The 13,072-nt window shown below is 35.4% G+C and overlaps 1 protein-coding gene across 1 annotated transcript in view; it reads right to left on the reverse strand.

Annotated features, from left to right (window-relative positions):
- Positions 1-13,072, reverse strand: part of IL1RAPL2 (interleukin 1 receptor accessory protein like 2) — a gene marked incomplete at both ends in the record, with an annotated part of 1,061,106 nt that overhangs the window by 252,553 nt on the left and 795,481 nt on the right. The window contains one exon of the mRNA XM_081222617.1: positions 8,282-8,356. Coding sequence (XP_081078743.1) covers positions 8,282-8,356 — 75 coding nt within the window. The remainder of the gene's footprint in view (positions 1-8,281; positions 8,357-13,072) is intronic.

Here is a 13,072-nt window from a genome sequence, read left to right on the forward strand (position 1 = left end):
ATTGAAGAAATGGTAGATAATTTATTATTATAAAAGGTTATATCTTGGCAATTTTTAATTATTTTCAAATAAATTTAGTACTTGGATTGAGGTTACAGAGATTTTTCATTATACTGAGTGAAAGTCAAAGAGTATAGAACTGTTAATTTATGAGGTCTTGCCACAAAAATGTCACTCTCCCTTTTCCCATCTCTGTTTTGGCCATTATCATATTGCATTGTAATTCTGCTTACACATCTCTCTTCCCCACTAGACTGAGAAACACCTTAAGGCCAAGGCCCTCATTTTGTTAACCTCTATATCCCCACGTTCTAACACAGTGTTTGGCATCAACTAAGAATGCAAAAAAATGTTTTTAGGTATATTGAGTTTAAAAATGACATTGATTTGGCTAAACAGCTAATTTCCTAAGTTAGGGTTCAATTAGTTATTTTTTTGCCTTGTAGTCCTGAGTATTGCATTAAATATTATATTTTCGCTTATTTTCCTGTAGTATACAGTGGTCTCTTAGGGGACCTAATATAATTTTAAGTAGAAACTGCTGGTGACATTGATTTCTGACGAAGATGAAAACTCCTTATACACACAGAGAAAGTTTGAGCCAGTAGCACATAACACAGTCATTAAGTATGAATTTAAACAGCCTATAAAAATAAAACAAATTCTGAATGAGAATAGAAGAGAAATAAAGAGAATTTTTCATACTGGATCAGATTCATCTGGTATTCAATTAGCTTGGAACTATTCCACTGGTCTGAGTTTTTCTTATATGATTGAGGCCCCCAGGCCTTCTTTTAGACTCTTTAACACAGAAAAAGAAAATAAACAGTGTTTAAATTTATTTTTATTTTTTCTATACCCTGAGGTTTATTATCAAAACAATAGTCTTTGCTTAATTTTTAGAACCAACATAGAAAAGAGCACTAGCAAGTTGCAATTTACTAATTGGCATACATTAGCAAATAGTTTTTGGTCGTTATGAGCATAATGATCCAAAGTTATCCACAAGAATTATTTTCATTTAAAATCCTTGGGATAATGTAAATAACCATATTAACAATTAGTGAGTAAACACTATTACTCAACATGAAGTTGATGTTCAGCATCTGAGGTGCCTAGTACATTTTTGCTTCTACACCAGGGATCAGCAAGCCACAAGCCCGGGGACACAGAGGGCCCAACTTCTATTTTGGTATGGTCCACATGCTATGATTTTTACATTTTTCAAATAGTTGAAAACAAATTGAAGGAAGAATAATATTCCATGACATATGAAAATTATGTATGTAAAATTGAAATCCTGGTTCTCATAAATAAAGATTTATGAGGACTCAGTCAAGCTCATATAATATCTAGGCTACTTTCACACTACATGATACTTATAATGAAGAATATATAGCACACAAAGCCTAAAATATTTACTATTTAGGCTTTTACAAGGAGTTTGAAGACACTTATTCTAAATCCATCTTTGATAATCCATTTACCTTTGCCTGAAATTGCTTTCACTTGCCACGATCCTCAAAACTATTCTATTTTTTTTACATCTTTATTGGAGTATAATTCCTTTACAGTGCTGTGTTAGTTTCGTCTGTAAAACAAAGTGAATCAGCTATATGTATACATATATTCCCAAATCCCCTCCCTCTTGAGCCTCCCTCTCAATCTCCCTAACCCATTCCTCTACGTGGTCACAAAGCATGGAGCTGATCTCCCTGTGCAATGTAGCTGCTTCCCACTAGCTATCTATTTTACATTCGGCAGTGTATATGTCAATGCTACTCTCTCACTTCGTCCCAGCTTCTCCTCCCGACCCTGTGTCCTCAAGTCCATTGTATACGTCTGTGTCTTTATTCCTGTCCTGCTCCTAGGTCCACCAGAACCTTTTTTTTTTATTCCATATATATGTGTTAGCATACTGTATTTGTTTTCTCTTTCTGACTTACTTCACTCTGTATGACAGACTCTAGGTCCATCCACCTCACTACAAATAACTCAATTTTGTTGCTTTTTATGGCTGAGTAATATTCCATTGTATATATGTGACACATCTTCTTTATCCATTCATCTGTTGATGGACACTTAGGTTGCTTCCATGTCCTGGCCCTTGTAGATAGTGCTGCAATGAACGTTGTGGTACGTCTCCTTCTGAATTATGGTTTTCTCAGGGTATATGTCCAGTAGTGGGATTGCTGGGTCATATGGTAGTTCTATTTTTAGCTTTCTAAGGAACATCCATACTGTTCCCCATAGTGGCTGTATAAATTTACATTCCCACCAACAGTGCAAGAGGGTTCCCTTTTCTCCACACCCTCTCCAGCATTTATTGTTTGTAGATTTTCTGATGATAGCCATTCTGACCAGTGTGAGCTGATATCTCATTGTAGTTTTGATTTGCATTTCTCTAAAGATTAGTGATGTTGAGCATCCTTTCATGTGTTTGTTGGCAATCTGTATATCTTCTGTGGAGAAATGTCTATTTAGGTCTTCCACCCTTTTTTGGATTGTGTTGTTTGCTTTTTTTGATATTGAACTGCGTTAGCTGTTTGTATATTTTGGAGATTAATTCTCTGTCAGTTGCTTCGTTTGTAAGTGTTTTCTCCCATTCTGAGGTTTGTCTTTCTGTCTTGTTTATGTTTTCTTTTGCTGTGCAAAAGCTTTTAAGTTTCATTAGGTCCCATTTGTTTATTTTTGTTTTTATTTCCATTTCTCTAGGAGGTGGGTAAAAAGTATCTTGCTGTGATTTATGTCATAGAGTGTTCTGCCTCTGTTTTCCTCTAAGAGTTTTATAGTGTTGGGCCTTAAATTTAGATCTTTAATCCATTTTGTGTTTATTTTTGTGTATGGTGTTAGGAAGTGTTCTAATTTCATTCTTTTACATGTAGCTGTCCAATTTTCCCAGCACCACATATTTAAGAGGCTGTCTTTTCTCCACTGTATATTCTTGCCTCCTTTGTCAAAGATAAGGTGACCATATGTGCGTGGGTTTATCTCTGGGCTTCCTATCCTGTCCCACAGATCTGTATTTCTGTTTTGGTGCCAGTACCATACCATCTTGATGACTGTAGCTTTGTAGTATAGTCTGAAGTCAGGGAGCCTGATTCGTCCAGCTCCGTTTTTCTTTCTCAAGATTGCTTTGCCTGTTTGGGGTCCTTTGTGTTTCCATACAAATTGTAAAATTATTTGGTCTAGTTCTGTGAAAAATGCCCTTAATAGTTTAATAGGGATTGCACTGAATCTGCAGATTGCTTTGGGTAGTATAGTCATTTTCACAGTGTTGATTCTTCCAATCCAAGAACATGGTATATCTCTCCCTCTGTTTGTATCATCTTTGACTTCTTTCATCAGTGTCTTATAGTTTTCTGAATACAGGTCTTTTGTCTCCTTAGGTAGGTTGATTCCTAGTTATTTTATTCTTTTCGTTGCAATGATAAATGGGCATGTTTCCTTAATTTCTCTTTCAGATTTTGCATCATTAGTGTATAGGAATGCAAGAGATTTCTGTGCATTAAGTCTGTATCCTGCTACTTTACCAAATTCATTGATTAGCTCTAGTAGTTTTCTGGTAGCATCTTTAGGATTCTCTATGTAGGGTATCATGTGATCTGCAAACAGTGACAAATTTACTTCTTCTTTTCTGATTTGGATTACTTTTATTTATTTTTCTTCTCTGATTGCTGTGGCTAAAACTTCCAAAACTATGGTGAATAAGAGTGGTGAGAGTGGATAACCTTGTCTTGTTCCTGATCTTAGAGGAAACTGTTTCAGTTTTTCACCATTGAGAACGATGTTGGCTGTGGGTTTGTCATATATGGCCTTTATTATGTTGAGGTAAGTTCCCTCTATGCCTACTTTCTGGAGGATTTTAATCATAAATGGGTGTTGAATTTTGGCAAAAGCTTTTTCTGCATCTATTGAGATGATCATATGGTTTTTCTCCTTCAATTTGTTAATATGGTTTATCACGTTGATTGATTTGCATATATTGAAGAATTCTTACATTTCTGGGATAAGCCCCACTTGATCATGGTGTATGATCCTTTTAATGTGCTGTTGGAATCTCTCTGCTAGTAATTTTTTGAGGAGTTTTGCATCTATGTTTGTCAGTGGTATTGGCCTGTAGTTTTCTTTCTTTCTGGTTTTGGTATTAGGATGGTGGTGGCCTCATAGAATGAGTTTGGGAGTGTTCCTCCCTCTGCTATATTCTGGACGAGTTTGCAAAGGATAAGTGTTAGCTCTTCTCTAAGTGTTTGATAGAAGTCACCTGTGAAGCCATGTGGCCCTGGGCTTTTGTTTGTTGGAAGATTTTTAATTACAGTTTCAATTTCAGTGCTTGTGTTTGGTCTGTTCATGTTTTCTATTTCTTCCTGGTATATTTATTTTATGCATAACACTGACTGGTAGTTTAAGTTTTAGGAAACTCCCCAGGAAAAATAGTTATCATCATCAATGAGAGGAACAGGGCACATTTCCTAATTCACCATTAACTGAAATGAAATGTCAGATCTCAAATCTTTTCATCCACATTTGTTTATTGCTTTTTCAAAGTTTCTAGCAGTCTGTTACAGTTTGTAAAGCATGCATTTGTGTTCTATAAAAAAAGCAGTATCCAAAAGATGGTCTACCTAGCTTCAATACATTTCAAGTGGGGCAGATATCACTATGATGCTTTAATAATTTCGTATTAAAGTACAATATAAATTAATATACTGTGATGTAGTGTTATTTTTTCTACTTCCAGAGGGAGAAAATAAATGGAAGGTAATAGGGCCAAATTGGATTTGTGTGTGTGTTTTATACATTGCTTTTATCTTTGTATTTCATACATTACCACAGGCAGTTTTAGCTGAATAGGCTTGCTTTGTGAGAGCAATAATTTTAATATTATTTTGTTAAGAACATGTTTATCATCTCAACATATATAGTTATTTGTTAAGATTAATCTTCTTTCAGCATTATAGTGTGAACACAATTTAGCAACAACCAAACTGTCATCACTATGTCAGCAAAAGTATGTAAATTTCTATAACTTTGTGGATGACTAATGGATTACACCATAGGAGAGAGAAAGTCAAGATGTTTATTTTCCTCTAGAGACACAACAAAATATCTGTACTGATGCCAACTCCATGCACTAAAAATGTTCATCTGAACTGAAAATTTTCATTTACTGGATTGCCTTTACACATGTGCAGAACTGATAACTGAGTGCAACCCTCAAACAAACACATAAATAATAATTCTAGATCATGTTTTCTAAAACTATCTTGAAGCTGATACTCAAATATTTCCTACAATATTTCTAACTTTGCATAAAATGCCTGCATGAGACTCTTGTTCATGGGTAAAGTGGAATTCAAAATGTTCTAGAGAAAATTAATTAATGTTTGTTCCAGGTATCTATTGTTTAACCAACTATACCTAGCTTAGTGACTAGTGATAACCATTTTTTTTGTTTGGTTATGACTTTTTGGGTCAGAAATCTAAGAAGAGTTCAGCTCAGTGGTTTATCTCTGAACTACATGGTATAGGTCAGGGCATCTGGGACTGGAGGATTCACTTCCAACAGGGGTTCTTACACTCACATGTCTGGTGCCTTGGTGTTTTATTGGCCTTTCTTTCTCCACATGGCATCTCAACCTCTAGGGTCTCTACATGTGTCTTGAGTTTCTCACAGCATGGTAGTTTCAGACCAGACCAAGAGATCCAAAGAGAAGTTACAAGATTTCTTTTGACCCAACCTCCAACATCTCAGAATATCATTTCTACCATACTCTATTGGTCAAGTATATCCTAGGCCAACCATATTCAAGGGGAGGGGGATGAGAAACTATGTTTAGATTGTAGGAATAGGAGAAAATCTGGGGCTAACTTTAATCCACTACAATGTTATTCCAAATTTTCAAATATTGGGATTTGACAAAACTGAACTTGGTAATGTGCTTAGCCATTTAGATTGGATTGTTGTATTTTGGGTAGTTCTCATTTTAGTTCTAGTTTAAGGATGTGTAAAACTGCATGTGCTAGGTAAACTTTAAAAAATGAAGGAAAATAATTTCTAGAAGTTTTGAGATCTTAGTTAATTCTAAAAGTTTTCAAGATATAGACAGGGATGTCCAATCACCACAGTTATCTTTCTCTAGCTCATTTTTATGCCTAGAGTTTCTAAGCCCTCACCATTCTGACTGCAGAGCCCCCACCAACACTGAAGAGATCTCTGGCATTTATAGTGCTTCTAACATCACCTTACTATTGAGGCATGAGTAAATTACAAAATGATTTCCAGTTGTGAATAAACAGTACTAAATAAATCTGTGGAAAAGTTAAAATCACTTAAAATTAACCAGTCATGTGCTCCTTGAAATGCCAAAGGTCTTGTTTAAGTGATTTTGTTTTTCTTTCTCTGAATTACATGGTCGATTTAGCATCTTGGAGAAACAGCCTTTCTGGAATGAAAAATGGGCAGGTCTCCATCTTTCTGTCAATAAAGTTGTTTCCAAATTGTGTAACAAACTAAAAACTGAAAAGTTCAGCCTTGCATCTAATGTAAATTGGAAGCAAAGTACTTTAATGATTTTACAGGGTGATGTTGGTGAGTTATTTTGGTATACATACCTATGTTGGAATACATATTTATAAAAAGCACACATCTTAGAGGTGTCCTGAATACAGCAGACAAGTGTGACACCCAGTGAATCTGAATGAAATTTACTCCCTACAAGGGTCTCCCTCCTTACTTTAAGCAACACTCCTCAAACTTTTCTGTTGAAGTTTGCTTAATGGCAGAGGAGAATGAAGTATCCCCCTAGGGGCCACAAACACAAAATTTAGTCATGTTTTAATTGAAATAGTTGTGTGAATTTTGCTTGCTACTCTTTAGTTTATGTTTTCATATAGAAATAACTTATTCACTTGAATCTTCAACAAATGCTACAAGATCATCTTATTGCTTCATGTAATCCCTGGAAAACCAGAGTACCCTTGAGGTATTTTATATCAGTGTGGATGGAAAGATGTGAGTATATAAAACTTAGTGAAGGAGTGAGTCAGCACATCTAGATTTGGCTTTAACAAAATGTGATGACTCTGCAAAATAATATACAAGCGGTAGGGAGAGAGCCATAGTCTAATCTTCAACATTATCAACAAAATATTCACCATTTTCACAGCCCACTCTTGACAACATGTTTATTATTTTCTTTTTGCTTTAAAATACTTAACTCTGGCACTCATACTGCTAGGCTGCATTAACTATAATGTGTTATATTTCATTCTTAAAAAATGAACAAGCTCTTAGGAATGTAATTTTCTCTCACCTATTTTTAAGATAGAAATAAGTCTCTAACAATCCAAGTTGGATTGGAAAGATCAAAAGTTGAGTCAAAAACTTCGGAAGTGACTGAAATATTGGGGCCAATTCACCTTCCCTAGCTATATAATTGTTAGGTACCACTGGTCACATATTTCGATGTCATATGCCCAAAGTACAACTAATACGTTGCCAGCATATTTACCCAGTTCTCTTGTTTAGAATTGAAGAAATTATTAGAACTGAAGAATAGAATAAAACCCAAGATAGGTGAAAGCTCACAGATGTTAAAGAATATAGTTTAGAGTAAAGGCCGTGGTTTGAAAGAGACACTAGCAGGCCTCTGAGTTTCAAGCTTAAATTTCTTGAAACATAAGGTTTAGTGGCAGGAGACTCAAAAAGGAGGCTCAACACCTTGTGTCTTTGAATCTGTAAAAAGGCACTAGCACCCATGAATCAACTTGTTATTTTTTCCTACTCCAGATGATTCATAAATATTTAGGATCTCAACCTAAAAATAAGTTTTAAATAGCCCTGGATTGTGCCATTGGAAATAATATTATCAGATTGTTTTAAAGTCTGTACTGAGGGGCGCTTTTATTTTAAAAAGTGCTTGTTCTCCAGGAGTTAGTGCTCTCTAAATAAAAATTTTGGACTGACAAGCATGAAAAGTTTTCTGTACCAATCACCAATTCACGACACCCAGGAATCTATCAATCACAGAGTTAAAAAGCTCTGTCCTACAGCACACTTAATACCCAGTGTAATCACTTAGTATTACCATTCCTTGATGCAATACAAACTCATTTCCTTAAACAGCTATTGCAATGAACTCCAGGGTTATAAATGAGCAGACACAAATTGATTTGCATGTAATAACAGTAGCAATAAACCTTTCCTGGTTCATGCAATTTTCCTCATCTGTTAACAGAGAGGAAGTTTAGGACCTATTATTCCCAGAAAGAGACTTACCCAGCTGGACATCTATAACACTTGGCTGATTCTCCATGGGGAACAATGGCTTGGGAGGTTTGTCTGTGAGTAAAGCTAGAAGAGAAAATGAAAGAAGGTAATGGAAAAATTGAGATAAATTACAGGATGAGACAGATTCTATCGTGTATGATATTTAATGTTTGTAGACTTGACAGTATGTAAACATTTATTAGACAGTGTTCCTATTTGAGCTGTTACTCTATCCATACAATCTCCACTTCCCAGCACATTTAGAGCACCATTGATTCCCTGTGAATAGGCCACTTTGACAGCTACACTTTCCAACAAGATCAAACGAATGGTCTATTTTGAGTGGTTTTATAAGCTTGTGAGTGTAAAGAAATACAGATTTTAAGAGTATAATCATATAAACATTAAATCTTCATACCCATTTTGTAGTACTACATATTCTTAATGAAATATAACCCTAATGGACATTTCTGGTGGACTGAACCTTCTATACCTCTGAATCATCCCTCACTCCCCACCTCAATCTCTAAAACAATATGATAAAACACTGGTACCTTCATAAGGATAAATGATCAAAAATACTGACTGAGCATCTTTTGTCCACTAAGTCCTATGCTAAGTGCTAAGGGAAAAGAAGTAAAGTCTTTATCTTTGCCTTCAATATATAATCTAGGACTATGAACACAGAATTAGCACATGAAAATAAAGAGATGAATAAAGAATACAATTTAGTAAAAATAAAATTGTAACGTTTCAGCTATAAGGCTATATGTGGTAAAGGAATGGAGAAAGGAGAGGTCAATATTTGTTGTCAGGGTCGGGCAAAGTTTTATGAAGGAAATGAGTCTCCACACAGACCTTAAGGAATGGAGAAGATTTGGAAAGGCAGAGTAAGGAAAAAGAAATGCAAGAAAAATTAATGACACAAGTCGAGGAATAGAGGTAGAACTTAGAGAGGTACCTAGAAGAAAGAAGTGTCAGGACTTGGCACACAGACATAAAATGCTTTACGACAAACCTTATATAAAGCTATTATTTATAACCTGAATTCCTTTTACTTGTTCCCGTATTTATGCCTTACTTCAACTATCCAACTAGACTCTTACCTATCAAAGGGAAATGTTTTATAAGTCTTTGTAATTCACAAGAGGCATAGAATATAGCTGGCTACGAAAGAGATAATCATTAACCCATTGTTAATTGACTGGTTTAGGAATTCTGTGCTGACCTGAGAGAAGTTCATCTCATATTTACAAAGATATTTAGAAGAGAAAGAGAGAAACAAAAGTTGATCACATGATAGGAAATGTTAGGGAAATATACAAATTTGGTGATATTCCCAAAATAATTGTTGATAACAAACAAATGCACCAGGAAAGAGCTTTACATAACATTAGCTTTATCTTCCTGATATCCAAACTGTTAAGGAAAAATTTTAGTGACTTTTGTTCTCATTTTTCCACCAAATCTTTATTGATGGCCTGTAACACATCTTGTCCTTATGGAATTGAATGATATATTTTTCTAACTAAGCTAATTTTGGCATAATACAGGCAAACACAAATACAATATCTATAGTCTTCATTTCTTCAATATTTCAGTTACTCTTAATAACCTTATATCAATATTTAAATATTATTTGAAATATAAAGGATATGTTTTAAACAAAATTTAAATATTTGTATTCAAAATCCAGTCACAACAGATGTTCAATTTTGTTGTTTGCTATCATTTGGAATAGCAACATATTGAGAACTAGCAAAATATCCATCGGTAGGAGGCTGGTTAAATAATATCATGTTACTTCCATATAATTATATATTACAATACATCTACTTAAAAGAATTAGGTAAATCTGTATGTCTATTATGAAATATCTCCAAGATATACTATTCAATGAAAAAGCAAGGTTCCAAACAGTGTGCACAGTATACTATCCTTTTTGTAAAAAATGTATGTGTGTGTGCACTCACACGTGCCGTGCATATATATATATATATATATATATATATATATATATATATATATATATATTTGTATAAGTGTGGAATATTTATGAATGGATACATGTGAAACTCATAACAGTGATTTCCTTTGAGGAGAGGAGCTAGGTGATTGGGGAATAGTGGTGGGTGAGGTTGGGTTAGGGAGTTACTGGCCAGCAGAGGAAGATTTAATTTTCACTGTATACCTGTTATACATTTTGAACAACATGCATATACTGTGTATTCAAAACATGAATAAAAATTTTTAAAGTCCAGCTACCTACATTTTATTTATAAAAGAATCATTTTGGTTACTTGGCATAATTATTGTCAATTTGTCTTACACATCCAGATTATAGACACTTAGATTGCTGGAAACTGTTCTTAGTATTATTTTCAAATATGTCTTGCCTGCAAATGTATTAATTGGGATGTGGTAAGTGGGAAGTAACTGTGGGTAATACATTTAATGCTCAAAGATGAATATCTTGTTTTACTTTCATCAGGATATGAATCTGGAGTCATTGTTGCCCCCATCCTTCCCTCCTGCCATAGACTATGGATATACTTACTGATTTTATTATTGTTAAATGTCAAACACTAAAATTTATTGATATTAATGATAATTTTAAGTGCCTTACGTTTACAGGTGGTTCATAATTTTTAAGGTGCTTTCAGATACATTAGTTCATGTGATCTACACAATGACCTTGGAAGGTAAGGAAGATAGTTACAATTATGTCCACCTTAGAGATGAAGCTAAATGAAGCTTGCATTGTCTCATTTGGTGCCCCCTTGTGACCAAAAGCCCCTAAATGCAGAATGGATAGGAAGATAGATATAAGTTGTAGGCAGGAAACAGGTAAAAATGCTCAATACTGAATCAATGGTTTTAGCCTCTTTGACTACAAACTAATTAAGCTAAGTTTCCCAGGCCAGTGGGAGCGGATTTGTGGCAAACAGCCAGCTGAAACACGGTTTCTGTAGAACATTCCATGCATATACATTTCTTTCCCTAAACTCATGAATGAAAGGAGATGAACTTACACTTATCCTAATGCATCCCAGTGGGATGTATGGGCGTGGAACCTCATTAAATTCCAATATCATGTCTAGGCCTGGGAATTGCCAAGAACTGCAAAACATTTGTGATGATAAAGCAGGAAATGCAGCAGTTCATCTGGATCCTGACCGCCAGCCCAGAGACAAATCTATCAGCGCCCAGCATAATTATAGCATTTGCAGATTAGCTAGAGCACATGCTGCCATGAGTAGGCAAGCTCATTTCATTTTTATTCCTTTTTAAAAAATCTCATCTGAAAATCAGTTACTGTTTGGGAAATGAGGGGGAGAACTGTCAATACTAGACCCCATGAACAACACAGTGGAGATTTACAATTTTATTAGAAAATTTATCCTGGACCCCTAGAGGGATTAACTGGGGTCTGAGCTAGTCTTTCAATTTTCTGCTCAAGCTTCATGCTTTGATTGAAAGAATGGGAGCAAGGGATGCAGTTTGGTACTAACATTTCAGTCCACAATTCCTCCCTGCATTTCCCTCTGTAGCTGCTTATGTTTAATTACCCTTAACTATAATTGCTCTACTGAGTATACCATGGTATTAGTCTTAATGTGCTAGTGAAGCTATGACTGTTACTGCCTGCTTCTTCCTAAAGCTAGGTTTTATATGTTCAACACTAACTTTCCTGAGGAGAATGTCCAACTTAGCTATTTCTTTTCTATTGCAGGCAAAGGTGTGTCTACCTATACAACCAGATCTATTGATTTGACTGAAATGTTTGGTAAATTTCTATGAACTTAGTATAAGAAATCAGTAGAATTAACTGTTTGAATAAATCAATTTATGTGACTATATTGCCTTAGTGTTACATACAGTTATTACAAGTTTCATTGTCCTCTTTTGTTGATTTGTCTCTGTTTTTTTTGTTTGTTTGTTTGTTTTTTGCGGTACGCGGGCCTCTCACTGTTGTGGCCTCTCCCGTTGTGGGGCACAGGCTCCGGACGAGCAGGCTCAGCGGCCATGGCTCATGGGCCTAGCCACTCCACGGCACGTGGGATCTTCCCAGACCAGGGCACGAACCTGTGTCCCCTGCATCGGCAGGCGGACTCTCAACCACTGTGCCACCAGGGAAGCCCTGATTTGTCTCTTTAATTAGACTTGCTAGCAAGCCAAGTGGAAGGGAATAGAAGGACAGCTTGATGCAAAGGACACTAAGTGTATGAACCCAGTAAAATCACAAAGTAGCTACTTAATTTCTAGGAATGAAGACATTATGAAATGTGTATGTTAAGGTAAATGAAATGGATCTCTCCAAATCCATTCAATGTATCAGCACTGAAATCACATTCCAAAATCATTATTTTCACCACAACATTTAACCATACAAAATCTCCCAATGTCCCCTACATTTACAAGAGGATAAAATTTGAACCTGTCAGGTGTAAACATAAAGGCAGTCATGATATAGCCTTTAAAAAAGCCTTCCTGTCTCCTTACCCACTCTTCTACTTTATCTGTGCTTTGTTTGGCCAAGTTACTTTCCTTATTTAGACATTGCATTAATTTCCAACTCTGCATCTTGGCTTAAACACTTTCCCTAAGCTTAGAGACAAATAATAATAGTTACCATAGTTATCATTTATTTAGTATCTGCTGTGTTCTAGGCCCTGTTCTAAGGCACTTTATATTACATTTTACAAATAACTTTCCCAAAGTCAAGGAGCTTGTAAAAGAGGGATCTGAAATGAGCAATGTCTGATCTCACCATGCCCACAGTGCCTAAGACCTTCCCCT

The sequence above is a fragment of the Mesoplodon bidens genome (genome assembly GCF_964165515.1).
Source record: "Mesoplodon bidens genome assembly, chromosome: X".
Lineage (NCBI taxonomy): Eukaryota > Metazoa > Chordata > Mammalia > Artiodactyla > Ziphiidae > Mesoplodon > Mesoplodon bidens.